Here is a 14,091-nt window from a genome sequence, read left to right on the forward strand (position 1 = left end):
ACTCTATGGAGGAGCCAGACCCCACAGGAAAGGTTGTAATCTGTGGGGTTGGGCTCTTTACCCTCCAGACTCGTTTGATGGAGCTGCACCGCCAATGGGAATTACTTCTGGAGAAGATGCGGGAGAAAGGAATCAAGCTACTGCAGGCCCAGAAGCTGGTGCAGTTCTTACGAGAATGTGAGGACGTGATGGACTGGATCAACGACAAGGTACGTTTGAGAAGGAAGGTGTGCGGGGGAGGCCTTGAGGAAAGAAGGGGACGAGACCCCTCCACGTCTGCAGCTGAGAGCCGGCAGAGCGGCAGTGCAGCACACAGAAAAAACTGCGTCTGCCGAAGCTGCCGCGGCCCCTACCGGAGCCCATTTCGTGATGGGGTTCTGGAAGCCATTGTTCCCAAGTGTTCTTTGGTGACTCTGGCTCTGTTGTGGTCCCTGAATAGGAGGCAATTGTGACCTCTGAGGAGCTGGGCCAGGACCTGGAGCATGTGGAGGTTTTACAGAAGAAATTTGAAGAGTTTCAAACAGACATGGCTGCCCACGAAGAAAGAGTTAATGAAGTGAACCAGTTTGCCGCCAAGCTCATTCAGGTAAATAAGGAAGTGCTGTGCTTCTCACAGCATCGTCACATTAACTTCCTTTACTTGAACATTAATGTAATGTACCGTCATTACATTAACTTTTCCAGAAGAGAAGTTTTGATTGGGTCCCTGATTTCTGAGTGAGCAGGTTTTGGTAAGCATGTCTAAGAGTTCTGTTTAGGTCTAAGTAAGGCGGCAATACTGATCACTCCTAAATTGGACAGTGCTTTCTAACTTGTGGCCGTGGGCAGGAAGGGCGGAGTTCCTTTGATCTGTTTCCTTCACCCACTTTCAGGTAGGGCTGAAGCTTTTATTGGGCTGCTGAAGCTGGGTGTCGGGGGTTCTCAGACTAGGGTGTGGTGGTGAAAGCTTCGTAGGGTTGGCAGACGTCCACCACTGCCTGATTGCTCTTCCCTTCCTTTTTGAGTCGGAGCTTCCCTGGGCTCCCGGGAGCCTGGGGAGCCCTGTGATGAATGGCTCTCCACCGGGAGCTCAGGAGCCATTAAGAGGGGAGTGGGGCAGCCCCTCCCAGTTGCATGCACGTGCGGTCCTATCACTGCCGCTTTATTCTCACCTGCTACCACAGGGCTCCGGAGACATCGAGTAGGATGAACTCGGGAGTTTCTGCTTTAGGGAAAACTGGATTTGGGGGGCGGGGTACACATTTTATGTATGTAGATCCTTCGGCACCGGTACTTGTTCCCTTTTGGATCCAGAGCCAGCATTCCTCAGATGTAATCTCACCCTTCCAACTGGCGAGTGAGCTGTCCCCGGAATCCTGGGCCGTCCCAGGGTTGTGCTGAGGAGAGCAGGCAGGCCAAGCCCGAGATCTCACAGGTGGATCCCGCAACCCGGAAGTGCTTCACCTTATTACTTTACATGTTATTTTTATTTAAACAAGACAGAATGTGGTTAGTGGGGAAGAATACTTTGAAAGGAATATCTCCAGTCTGAAGTCAGGAACAGACCTGGAAAACCATGTGTCTGGGCAGGAATGCTTATTAATAGCCTCGTGACGTTTGAAACAGTGAACTTTGGAGCGGCTCGGGCGAGTGGTGCGTTGACAAGGCCGCCACAGAGGTGCCGCTGAAGGGCCTTAACTAAGCAGGGGGTTTGGTGCTGATGCACAGAGAGAGACTTGCCCCACAGCTCCAGGGCGCAGAGAATGGCTCTCGCCTTTTTATAGAGCAAGCAATGGAAGCTCTTTTTGAATGAGCTTCCCTTCATTCCACACAAAAAGCCAGTGTTTCTTTAGAACAGTAAGGTTTGCTGAGGCGGCCGCGTCAGGGAGCCAAGGCCAGGCGCGCAGTTGGTGGGGCCAGAGGTGCTGGTCTGAGGGCAGTCTCTGCCCTTCCTGGCTCAGGAGCAGCACCCTGAGGAGGAGCTCATCAAGACGAAGCAGGATGAGGTGAACGCAGCCTGGCAGCGGCTGAAGGGACTGGCCCTCCAGAGGCAGGGGAAGCTGTTCGGGGCAGCCGAGGTTCAGCGCTTTAACAGGTACCGAGCTGAGGGGCTTGCGGGAAGGGGTCTCCCGGGGGGTGCGTGGTGAGGCCCAGGGCGAGGCTAGGAAGATGTGGGGCTGACTGGGTCTTGGCCCCGCGTGGCCTCCCAGTCCCAGGTGGGTGTCGTAACTGTGGATTAACAGGTGCCTCTGTGCTGTAGGGATGTGGACGAGACCATCAGCTGGATTAAGGAGAAGGAACAGTTAATGGCCTCTGATGATTTTGGCCGGGACCTGGCCAGCGTCCAGGCTCTGCTTCGGAAACACGAGGGTTTGGAGAGAGATCTCGCTGCGTTGGAGGACAAGGTGGGTTTTGAAGGCAGCTGACTCTATAAGTGAGTTAGCCCGGTCAGGAGAGCAGCCCTGACGGAGTGTGTCTGCAGGTCAAAGCCCTGTGCGCCGAGGCCGACCGCCTGCAGCAGTCCCACCCTCTGAGCGCCACCCAGATCCAAGTGAAACGAGAGGAGCTGATCACCAACTGGGAGCAGATCCGCACCCTGGCCGCAGAGAGACACGCACGTCTCAACGATTCCTACAGGTAGAAATGCTCCTCCAGGGCCCCGCAGCCCGTACCAGGGGGCGTTTTTTTTAGAGGCGATAGGAAGGCAGAGTTGACGGTCAGTTCTCTCTGCTGAGAAACCTTCTGTATCGCTTGACAGCTTTCCTCTAGTAAGAAAAGGCAGATGACTTTTTCTTACTGTATTTGTTATATATTTTTATATTGTATATTAATATATTTCTGTGTTATATTTGGAGACTGGAAACTTTGTAGTGTTTGCATATACACACATAATATTTATAACTATACACATCTTTTTTCCATCTCATATCACTGTATTAGAACCAACAGAAATGGAAATAGTCTCTTTAGCAATGTGAGCATCATGTGAAATACTCTGTTAAAATTGAGTAAATCAAGGATTGAAAGGGAGAGAATGCTTCTTACTAATAACTAAGGGTTGAACTGGGGAGTGACAAGGAAGTTGAAAATAAGGGACAAGCTTGGGGAATTATAGTGATAGACAGAACCTAAATTTTAAAGGCTTGATTTCAGCCTTCTTCTGCTTTCCTTTATAGTCTAGATTGAAAGAGTCCCATGTTTCCGAGGGCTAGAGTTTGTGTGGTTCATTAAGACATCCGAGGACATGAATTCAGAGCTCTAGGGCGGCATCTTCCATCTGGGGCCTCCCCTCGAGACCTCTCCTCACTGACCTTTGGTTTCCCAGGCTTCAGCGCTTCCTTGCCGACTTCAGAGACCTTACCAGCTGGGTCACTGAGATGAAAGCCCTCATCAATGCAGATGAACTTGCCAACGATGTGGCTGGGGCCGAAGCCCTGCTGGATAGGCATCAGGAGCACAAGGTAAGGTCTCCACGGTCTTCCAAAAGTAAGGCCACGAGCTTAACAGGGCATCACTGTAGCTCTGTCACTTATAGCCAGAAGTGGCTGAAACCTTGCTCACAGGTAGCTCTCGCCATAGGGATTGTGGCTGGTTCTGCCTTTGGAGACTTGCTTTACCTTCTTCTAATAGATGGTTAAGGGAGTTACATGTCAGGAGAATAACTACGGTTCCTAAAAGCAAAGGGCCAAGCTCTGGCAAGGTGGAGGTGCTACTGTTTTGCACGTGTGTCCTGTGACACCTTAAACAATGTCTTTGTTTAAATGCTGAATTTCATAGTTGGTTTGAGTGAATTTAAGTTTCATGATTTGCTATATCCCCAGAGAGCGTCCTTGGGAAACTAGTTTTATGAGATCTTAATAGGCTCTACCTTAAGAAGAAGGGGTTTCTATGGCTAAGAAATTCTGGAAAACACTGCTAAACAAGATTTTTAAAATTATTATTACTGTAGGTCTTCTGAGAGGTGCTAGATATAAAAAATTAATATACAACAGTCAGATATGCACTAGCAGCAGTTAGAAGCGTAATTTTTAAGAATCCTACTTATAATTGCATCGGAAAATATAAGATACTTGGGAATAAATCTGACAAAAGTTGTGTAAGACATCCGTGGAGAAAGCTGTAAAGTTTTGATGGAAGAAAAGAAACACTGAATAAAGGGATGGGCAGGGATGGAATGATCTCTTATAAAGGTACAAATTCTCCCCAAGATTTATACATTCAGTGCAATTCCAGGCGAAGGCCTTTATTTCTGGAATGAGACAAGATGATTTTTTTTTTTTAATTTAATTAATTTATTTATTTTTGGCTGTGTTGGGTCTTCGTTGCTGCGCACAGGCTTTTCTCTAGTTGTGGAAAACGGGGGCTACTCTTTGTTGCGGTGCGCGGGCTTCTCATTGCAGTGGCTTCTCTCATTGTGGAGCACAGGCTCTAGGAGCATGGGCTTCAGTAGTTGCGGCACGCGGGCTCAGTAGCTGTGGCTCACGGGCCCTAGAGCACAGGCTCAGTAGTTGTGGCACATGAGCTTAGTTGCTCCGCGGCATGTGGGATCTTCCTGGACCAGGCATCGAGCCCATGTCCCCTGCATTGGCAGGTGGATTCTCAACCACTGCGCCACTGGGGAAGCTCGACAAGATGATTTTAAAATTAATTTGGAAGAAAAAAAAATCAAAAACAGCTGAGATAATTGTGAAGAACAGGGGAGGGACTCACCCTACCAGGTATTATAAAATCATAAACAGATCCATCTGGCAGGACTTCCCTGGTGGCGCAGTGATTAAGAATCCTCCTGCCAATGCAGTCGACACTGGTTCGAGCCCTGATCCGGGAAGATCCCATATGCTGCACAGCAACTAAGCCCGTGCGCCACAGCTACTGAGCCCGTGTGCCACAACTACTGAAGCCCACGCACCTAGAACCCATGCTCCCAACAAGAGAAGTCACCACAATGAGAAGCCTGCACACCACAACGAAGAGTAGCCCCCGCTCGCCACAACCAGAGAAAAGCCCACGTGCAGCAACGAAGACCCAATGCAGCAAAAATAAAATAAAATAAGTTTATTTAAAATAAAAAGAATCCACCTGCCAATGCAGGGGACACGGGTTCGAGCTCTGGTCCGGGAAGATCCCACATGCTGTGGGGCTACTAAGCCCGTGTGCCACAACTACTGAGCCTGCGCTCTAGAGCCCATGAGCCACAACTGCCGAGCCTGTGTACCACAACTACTGAAGCCCGCGCACCTAGAGCCCGTGCTCCGCAATAAGAAGAGCCACCATAATGAGAAGGCTGTGTGTAGCAACGAAGACCCAACGTAGCCAAAAATAAATTAATTAATTTTTTTAAATGTTAAAAAAAAGAAATCCATCTGGCACAAGAAAGACCCGAAATAGACCAATGGAACAGAAGACAGAGGGCTCAGACCCTATAGATGTGTGGAAACTTGACAGTTTGACAGGTGGCACAAAAAGCCAGTAGGAAGCAGACTTCTTAATAAATGATGCTCTCCTGTTCGATGACCTAGGCTGTTATTTGGAAACCTGGCCTTATCTTTGATTTTTTTCCTCATTCTAGACGTGATATTCCTGATTTGTAATGATTATGTGTAATTCAGTAACTTCCTCTTCTTTTACAAGATGCTGGGCATAAATTGTCCTTTTCTCCCCCCCGCCCCCCCTTAGGGTGAAATTGATGCTCACGAAGATAGCTTTAAATCTGCCGATGAGTCTGGACAGGCCCTGCTTGCTGCTGGTCATTACGCCTCAGATGAAGTGAGGGAGAAGGTAAGAGAGGAGAAAGACTCTTTTACTAAGTCTCCGAAAGCTATTATCCAGCCTTAAATATCCAGACGTTGCATTCACCCTGGTGTGTGAGAAAACTTACACAAGAGATTCCGCCTGGAAGCAGCAGCTCCAGAGATTTTAAAAGAAGATGTGTGGTGATTGATCGGGGAGAGAAAGTTCCATTTGTTTGGGATACATGCAACACATTTCCTACTTAAAGGGGGCTTTGCAGGGAGCTGAGTCCTGCATTAGTAGTTGGAGCCAAGAGGAAACAAATTTGTATTATTTGTATGTGTGTGTATAATTCCAGAGTTTCAAAGTATCTTTATGAAGATGCTTGAGGAACATTAGATAACGATACATATTTTTAATGTTATAGAGACCAAGAAGAGACATTTCAAAGACACACTTTATTGTCATTAACTTTAGAGCCTAAAAATTAAGCCTAGGGCATTCCTGGGTCTAGTCAGCATATTCTGGGGAGTACCACTCAATTGACATCTCTCACCTAAGAGCCCCTACTCCATTTATGCCGCCTCACTTTTACATAGATGCCCTTTTTCTTCTACCTAGGGGTTTATTTGCCATTTTTGCCTAACATTATTTGTGATAATGTGGCAGTAAATTAATTCTAGATTCATTCGAGCAGGGCCACCCCTCTTAGGTTTAACATCAACTTTCAGCAAGCCGCTCAGGATCTGTGGTTTCTTGTGGCTTGCCTGACACGTGCAAGGAAATGTTCTCCTTCCCTTATTTAAATCGGAGCAGAGGCCTGAAGGTTGGCAGAGGGTTGGAAATGCCAGGGCAGCCTCTGAGTCTGCCCAGCGGCCGTGGGCACTGAGGTTCCCTCCACCTGCCCCCTCTCCCTCCCAGCTGACCATCCTCTCCGAGGAGCGGGCCGCGCTGCTGGAGCTGTGGGAGCTGCGGCGGCAGCAGTATGAGCAGTGCATGGACCTGCAGCTCTTCTACCGCGACACTGAGCAGGTGGACAACTGGATGAGCAAACAGGAGGTGACTGGGGATGGGAACCGGCCGCCTGCTCCGTCTGCTGCTCAGTTAGCACATTCTGTGCGGGGATCACCAGTGGTTCAGTTCTGCGTCAGGTGGAGGGTTGCCAGCTTCTGTGGGCTCTGCCAGCACGGTCCTTGCTGCCGAGATTGAAAGGCCCTCAGAAAAGGCCCCAGTTTTTCAGGGGAGTGTGATGGCGTGAAGTGTTTTGTTAAAGAGGTTTTGTTTCTTTAGAACATAGCATTATGCGTAATTTAAATCTAATAGAAGCAACAGAAGCTATTGGAAAAAAGTTTCAGTGGAATGTGGAATAAGGATTTCATGCTCTTGTTGGATTAGTTTTAAGGGAATCTGAAGAGGCTTCTCGCTTTCTGGGGGAGATTTGAAGGTGTAATAGCCATAGAACTTCTTTCCTTCTTTTTGTCCTTCTGCCAGAATAGCCTTTGCTTTCCAGCCTTAGGAGGTGAAAGGAATCAGACATTATCTCAACATTTTGTTTCCTCTTCTAAGGCGTTCCTGTTGAATGAAGACCTGGGAGATTCCTTGGATAGCGTGGAAGCGCTTCTCAAGAAGCACGAGGACTTCGAGAAATCCCTCAGTGCCCAGGAGGAGAAGATTACAGTAAGACCCCTCCCTGCTGTCAGTGCCTTCAGATTATCATGAGAGCCAGCAGAGGTCTCGTCTTGTTCCAGAAGGTTCCTGAGCAGGTTCAGTGAAGGCTCCGGGTGCTTAAAGTCTCACGGAGATGATTGACCACCTTGTTGGAGACACAGCACGACTTCTAGAATGAAGTCATTTTCTTGATGTGAACCTCCAAGTTGAGATTACCTTCCTCTAAAAGAAATTAAGAATTAATGTAAGAGATATTTTCCCATTGAACACAGACCTTAGAAGTAGGAATTGAAAGGCTGTTGACCCATATCTGACTCCGTCAGTTCCTGCTGTGACGTTAGCTGCAGCTAATGTGTCCAGTCCTGAGTGAAGCTAGCGTAACTCTGTGCCCTCTAAGAACATCAAGCAAAAACTCAGCAGTTGAGGGATAAAGATTGTCATAGCAAACCTCAGAGTGAAAACCTTGATCTGAGTTCAGGTCTAGAGCATTCCGTGCCCTGTTCTGCACTTTCCTCTGGGGTCCAAGCTGTGGAAGAGTCGCTCACCAGTGAAGAACCTTATTCTTCTTCCTAGGCCTTAGACGAGTTTGCCACCAAGCTAATTCAGAACAACCACTATGCGATGGAAGATGTGGCTACTCGCCGAGATGCGGTAAGTGTGCAGCCTCTTTACACACCTCCTTTCTGTCCGTGGGTGGCCCTTCTGAGCCTGATCTGCGGGGGGTAAGAGCTGGAGATTCACAGCGAGCCTTGCCTTCCAGCTGTTGAGCCGCCGCAACGCCCTTCACGAGAGAGCCATGTATCGCCGGGCCCAGCTGGCTGATTCCTTCCACTTGCAGCAGTTTTTCCGTGACTCTGATGAGCTCAAGAGTTGGGTCAATGAGAAGATGAAAACCGCCACGGACGAAGCTTATAAAGTAATGTCCTGTTAGCATTGCCATGTAGCACTTGGTTAGTAAGCTAAACACAACACTCACAGTTAAACTGTAGCTAAATAAAGAAATTGGAAATTTCAAAATATACACTATTTAATGTAAGCTGGTCGTTTTATATGTCTCCCTATAAAGATAAGTGTGAGGGTAATGCAGCGTAACTTGATGTCCTTAGGTTCAAGATAGAACTCCCTTCTTCCTTTCCTTGGCAGGACCCATCGAACCTGCAAGGGAAAGTACAGAAACATCAGGCTTTTGAGGCTGAGCTCTCGGCAAACCAGAGCCGCATTGACGCCCTGGAGAAAGCCGGGCAAAAGCTGATTGACGTCAACCACTATGCCAAGGACGAGGTGGCAGCTCGAATGAATGAGGTCATCAGTTTGTGGAAGAAACTGCTGGAGGCCACGGAACTAAAAGGTGAGAGGAGGGCTTCCCTGGTGGCGCGGTGGTTGAGAGTCCACCTGCCGATCTAGGGGACACGGGTTCGTGCCCCGGTCCGGGAAGATCCCACATGCCACGGAGTGGCTGGGCCCGTAAGCCATGGCCGCTGAGCCTGCGCATCCGGAGCCTGTGCTCCGCAACGGGAGAGGCCGCAACACTGAGAGGCCTGCGTACCGCAAAAAAAAAAAAAAAAAAAAAAAAAAATAGAGGAGGTGTGCACGGGGTTACGGGAGGCCGTTTGGGGAATTAAACCTTCCTCCCTCGTTCCGTGTTTTGGGGACATGTGCCACCCAGGCAAGCTGAGCTGGGTGACCTGGGCACTCGGGCTCACTTCCTGGGTAGGAGTCACCTGCCCTGGGTTCCTGATGCTTTGCTGATTTGGTGAATGTGGTTGAGCGTGCTGGTCAGGGAGGGCAGGGAGCCTGAGTGAGAAGGGGATGATTTGGTCGTTGGGCACAGTCTAGATAGTCTGACTGAATTGGGCCTCATCACTGAAAGTCAGAGCTCAGCCGGGAGCCAAGGGCACTTAACCATTCGCCAGCCCCTATCCCATGGGGGTTAGAAGGCTTCTTAAACGACTTCCACTTCAGCATCTAAAAGGTGGAGCAGAGGCTGCGGTTTTTCTTTACCCTCTTGATAGCAGTGACGCTGTAACTAGAATCCTGCCCCGTGGTCCTTCTGCGAGATGCCATTGTTGAGAGCACACTGGCAGAAGGACGGTGTTAACTAATGAAATCAAACTTGCCTCCGTGACTAGGAATAAAGCTCCGTGAGGCTAACCAGCAGCAGCAGTTTAATCGCAACGTTGAGGACATCGAACTGTGGCTGTACGAAGTGGAAGGTCACCTGGCTTCGGACGATTACGGCAAAGACCTTACCAATGTGCAGAACCTCCAGAAGAAGCACGCCCTGCTGGAGGCCGATGTGGCAGCCCACCAGGTACGGTGACCTGGGCGCGCCTTTTGGGCCAGTGAGCACAGGAGTGAGAGTGGCCAGTCGGTCAAGAGCAGCTGGTGTGGGGAGGGATGAAGTGTGTTGATTTTCTTAGGGAACCATGTGTGCGCTATATGCTTCTGTTCAAATTAGACTGCCTTCCCCTCGGACCTTTCTGGGATCCCAGATTGAGGGGAAACAGTGGCAGAAAGAATGCTCTTGGCTATGGGAAAAGAACCGTGTTATATTTTCTCGGTATGTGAGCAAACCACACCTGAAGTAATAAAGTCAGCCTAGAAATGTCCAGAACATAGTTGCCCCACGCTGGGCCAGGCTTTCAAGACTCTGTCCTACCTGTTCCCAGGATCGAATCGATGGCATCACCATCCAGGCCCGCCAGTTCCAGGATGCTGGCCACTTTGATGCTGAAAACATCAAGAAGAAGCAGGAAGCCCTGGTGGCCCGCTATGAGGCTCTCAAGGAGCCCATGATTGCCCGGAAGCAGAAGCTGGCAGATTCTCTGCGTTTGCAGCAGCTCTTCCGTGACGTCGAGGATGAGGAGACATGGATTCGAGAGAAAGAACCCATTGCTGCATCCACCAACAGAGGTCAGCCTCCCGCCATCAGACAGGAATCCAGTTGGGAAAGGGCTCTACCCTTATGGCAGGAAGGGGACCAGTGTCAGAGTGAGCAAGGTCAAGTTTAAGTTGAATTGGAAGTTTAGGTAAACCGTGGTGGAAGCTAAGTGACAGTTATGCTGCCTCTTCTCTTGATGGCTTGGGTGACTTGGGAGTGGTTTCTCTTTCAGGCAAAGATTTAATTGGAGTCCAGAATCTGCTAAAGAAACACCAAGCCCTACAAGCAGAGATTGCCGGACATGAGCCCCGCATCAAAGCAGTTACACAGAAGGGGAACGCCATGGTGGATGAAGGTGAGTGTCGTCGGAAAAGTGGCTTCACTCTCATTCACGGCACTCTTCTTGGAAGGCTGAGTGCGTGGACCCGAGTCAGGCTGGGCTGTAGGGTTGAAGACCGTCCCCGTGCTCTCCTGACTATGACTTTGACTTGCCCATAACCTCTCTGAGCTGGACTTGTTACCTGTGAGGTGGGGATGATATCACCTGCTCCCACAGTTGTGAGGATTAAACAAGGTCAGACACTGAGGAGCCTGAGACAGTGCCCGGCAAGTGTGTCTCCGTGACTGGGAGTTGGGGGAGTGGGGCTGTTATTTTTATTGTTTCTTTATGATAACATCACTGACACCAACTAGGGATACCCTCCTTCTTAGAGTCTAGATAGACTTCATGCTTTGAGGAGGCAGAAGACAAGCAGATCTGTTGGGCTGGAACCTGGACCTCTCGTAAAACTGAAAATATGAAGGGGCCTGGCTCCCCAAGATGTAGTGTCGTAGGTGTTGCGAGCGCACAGAGGACGTTTTTGTCCTGCTGCAATGTGTCCACCTGCTTCTCGTTGTCCTCCCTCCCCTGCCTACCTCGCAGGCCATTTTGCTGCAGAGGACGTGAAGGCCAAGCTCCACGAGCTGAACCAGAAGTGGGAGTCGCTGAAATCCAAGGCCTCCCAGCGGCGTCAGGACCTGGAGGACTCGCTGCAGGCCCAGCAGTACTTCGCTGATGCCAACGAGGCCGAGTCGTGGATGCGGGAGAAGGAGCCCATCGTCGGCAGCACCGACTATGGGAAGGACGAGGACTCGGCTGAGGTGAGGCGAGCTGGGGGCTGCCGCGCTCGGGCTGGGGCTGGCTGGGAGAATGACCACGTGGAAGGTGCAGCCTCACGGCTGTCGCCCTTCGAAGTGTTTCAGCGTCTTTTTTCCCTTTTTACTATGGAAATTCAGTCATACTTAAAGAAGAGAGGAGACGGCCTTTCACCATCAGCCGTGACCATTTCTCCATTCTTGTTTCATCTTTCCTCCCCCACCTGCATACACATACGTACATAAACACAGTTCTTTGTTAGTCATCTTTTTTTTAGTGGACCCCTTAAATTTTATTCATAGAGGTCTAGGTGTAGCCGTGTGCCTACCTCTTCTCTTGCCAGTCTTCACAAAAACCACAGTGAGCTGAATATTGACACGACCTGAGATGATTTTTGGAAGTGGCGGTAGAGGAAAATGGAGAAGCACCGAGTGTGGCGGGGAACGGGGTTCCCTGGACGAGGGAGCTGCCACTTGTTGGGAATGTTTATTTCTTAGGATGGGGGTGGATCTGCTGTACGTGTGATGTTGTTCTTTATGTCCCTTCATGTGTTTCAGGGGTTGCCTAGTTAAGCATGTAAAGGCAGGCTGAAAAGATTATAGTAGAAATCACAGTATTTCCTCCAAATTAAATGTTTATCAAAAAGGGGGAGAGAGTGGAGGACTGATCAGGTCGCCGGGTAACTAAACAGATTTCAGAGGCAGGTGGCGTGTGGGAGAGGCAGCAGGGCGGCTCTGGCTTCTTGCTCAGGGTCGCCGTGTGTTATTTTGGTTCCAGGCTCTGCTAAAGAAACACGAGGCTTTGATGTCGGATCTCAGCGCTTACGGCAGCAGCATCCAGGCTCTGCGAGAGCAGGCCCAGTCATGCCGGGTGAGTGTGGCTTCCGTTCAGCAGCTGCGAGTTCCCTGGGGGCTGGGGGGCTGGGGAAGATGAAGGACCCGGATGCGGCCAGCAGGTGTCACGGTCATGGGTGTTGTTCTTGTGACCTCAAAGACCCCAAGACAGCTGAACTTCCTGAATCAGATTTTGTTGGTAGCTTCAGAGAAGAACTCTGACAAAGGTGTGTTTGGTAAATTTGGGACAGCTGTGGAAGTTGGAGTCCGCCGTGGGCTTAGATGCCACACCGGGGACATCCTGTAACTTTGTTTGCCCTTCTATTGGATTTTTAGCAACAAGTGGCCCCCATGGATGACGAGACCGGGAAGGAGCTGGTCTTGGCGCTCTATGACTATCAGGAGAAGAGCCCTCGAGAGGTCACCATGAAGAAAGGGGATATCCTCACCTTGCTCAACAGCACCAACAAGGCAAGCGCAGAAAGAGGCCGTGGGCGGGTCTCCATCAGCACCGCCAGTTGCGCTCAGTTGGGCGTCTTGGGAGTGTGTCTTTCCAGGATGAGGCTGGTTTCGAATTTGAAGGCTTTACTTCCCTGGTCCACCTCCCACTTCATACAGGTTTATCCTGTTTTGCCTGTGATCAAGATGACCAGTCTTGTTTCCTTGAATACCCGGAAGCTAGTGTAATGACCCACCCTCTCAAGGGTAGCTTTTTTCACCATTGAAAAAAATTCCAAGTGGAATTTTTTTTCTCTCTTGGATCAAAGTGTGCTCCTCTGTAGCTTGTACCTGTTGGTTCTAGACTGTACGACTACAGCAGACAGTTGAAGACGGCGCCAACGTCACCCCGTAGGCTCCGTCTTCTCAAAGTTAAACGCTGCCTGGTTCATCAGCGTTTCTCGCCTGACACATTCTGGTTTGGCAGTGTCCTTGGAGTGAGTCCATGGTCCTCCACGTGTCATAGGACTGATCCCCAAAGAGCCTGCCTCCCCTCTTGGTCTAGGCTGGGGAAGTGTCCTCGGCCCGGCCGTTGTCAAGAACCTCCTATTCCCACACCCTCAGCTTACCCCAGTCGTGGGAGTTTGAGAAAACCTGACTGGTGTCTTTATGTTGACTCTCACCCTCAACTAACCCTCCGGTCTGACTGATTTACTCAACAGCAGCGTCGTCCAGTAGAACCGTCTGTGGTGGTGGATGTTTTATGTCTGTGTTGGCCCTACAGTGGCTGCTAACCGCAGGTGAAGTACTTCACGTGTGGCAAGTGCAGCTGCGTTTTTATTTCATTTCACTTAAGCGTGGCTCGTGGCTGCAGTGTTAGCGCAGTTGCAGGGCGTCTACGCGAAGAGAAGGCTGGCCTTCCTGTCCCGAGTCATCAGGGCTGCACTGTGGCCGTCTGCATACTTGGCACGTCACGGGATTCTCTTGCCGTGATTAGAGCTTTCTTTTGTATGCACACAGGCCTCCTTGGATTCTTCCTTCCTCAGGGGAGGAATTGGCTTTCAAGTCTCTCTTTTTTTCCACTTAGGACTGGTGGAAAGTGGAGGTGAACGATCGTCAGGGTTTCGTGCCAGCCGCGTACGTGAAGAAGCTGGACCCTGCGCAGTCGGCCTCCCGGGAGAACCTCCTGGAAGAGCAGGGCAGCATCGCGTTGCGGCAGGAGCAGATCGACAACCAGTAAGGGTCTCGCCATCGGGCACGAAGGGCCCAGCGCCGCTTGGGGCTTAGTCTGCGTCACGCATGGGCTGAGGTTTAGGCAGCGTCCTGAGGCTCCAGAGCAAATGCTCTTATGATGCCTGTCTGCACTCAAGAACACACTCTTCCTGCCTTTCCCAAGTCGCTTCTAACCCACACAACGCTGTTGGAAC

At 50.2% G+C, this 14,091-nt stretch overlaps 1 protein-coding gene across 9 annotated transcripts in view; it reads left to right on the forward strand.

Moving 5' to 3' along the window:
* SPTAN1 (spectrin alpha, non-erythrocytic 1) overlaps positions 1 to 14,091 on the forward strand; it is a 60,718-nt gene that overhangs the window by 16,113 nt on the left and 30,514 nt on the right. For all 9 annotated transcript variants that reach the window (XM_019949186.3, XM_019949188.2, XM_019949187.3 and 6 more), the window contains exons 4-22: positions 69 to 209; positions 440 to 586; positions 1,941 to 2,074; positions 2,240 to 2,384; positions 2,462 to 2,616; positions 3,305 to 3,440; positions 5,656 to 5,757; positions 6,631 to 6,768; positions 7,276 to 7,386; positions 7,951 to 8,028; positions 8,138 to 8,293; positions 8,521 to 8,725; positions 9,507 to 9,688; positions 10,047 to 10,290; positions 10,491 to 10,613; positions 11,181 to 11,398; positions 12,171 to 12,263; positions 12,563 to 12,697; positions 13,752 to 13,900. In XM_019949186.3, coding sequence (XP_019804745.1) covers positions 69 to 209; positions 440 to 586; positions 1,941 to 2,074; positions 2,240 to 2,384; positions 2,462 to 2,616; positions 3,305 to 3,440; positions 5,656 to 5,757; positions 6,631 to 6,768; positions 7,276 to 7,386; positions 7,951 to 8,028; positions 8,138 to 8,293; positions 8,521 to 8,725; positions 9,507 to 9,688; positions 10,047 to 10,290; positions 10,491 to 10,613; positions 11,181 to 11,398; positions 12,171 to 12,263; positions 12,563 to 12,697; positions 13,752 to 13,900 — 2,792 coding nt within the window. The remainder of the gene's footprint in view (positions 1 to 68; positions 210 to 439; positions 587 to 1,940; positions 2,075 to 2,239; positions 2,385 to 2,461; positions 2,617 to 3,304; positions 3,441 to 5,655; positions 5,758 to 6,630; positions 6,769 to 7,275; positions 7,387 to 7,950; positions 8,029 to 8,137; positions 8,294 to 8,520; positions 8,726 to 9,506; positions 9,689 to 10,046; positions 10,291 to 10,490; positions 10,614 to 11,180; positions 11,399 to 12,170; positions 12,264 to 12,562; positions 12,698 to 13,751; positions 13,901 to 14,091) is intronic.

Source organism: Tursiops truncatus, chromosome 6 (genome assembly GCF_011762595.2).
Source record: "Tursiops truncatus isolate mTurTru1 chromosome 6, mTurTru1.mat.Y, whole genome shotgun sequence".
NCBI classification, from domain to species: Eukaryota; Metazoa; Chordata; class Mammalia; order Artiodactyla; family Delphinidae; genus Tursiops; species Tursiops truncatus.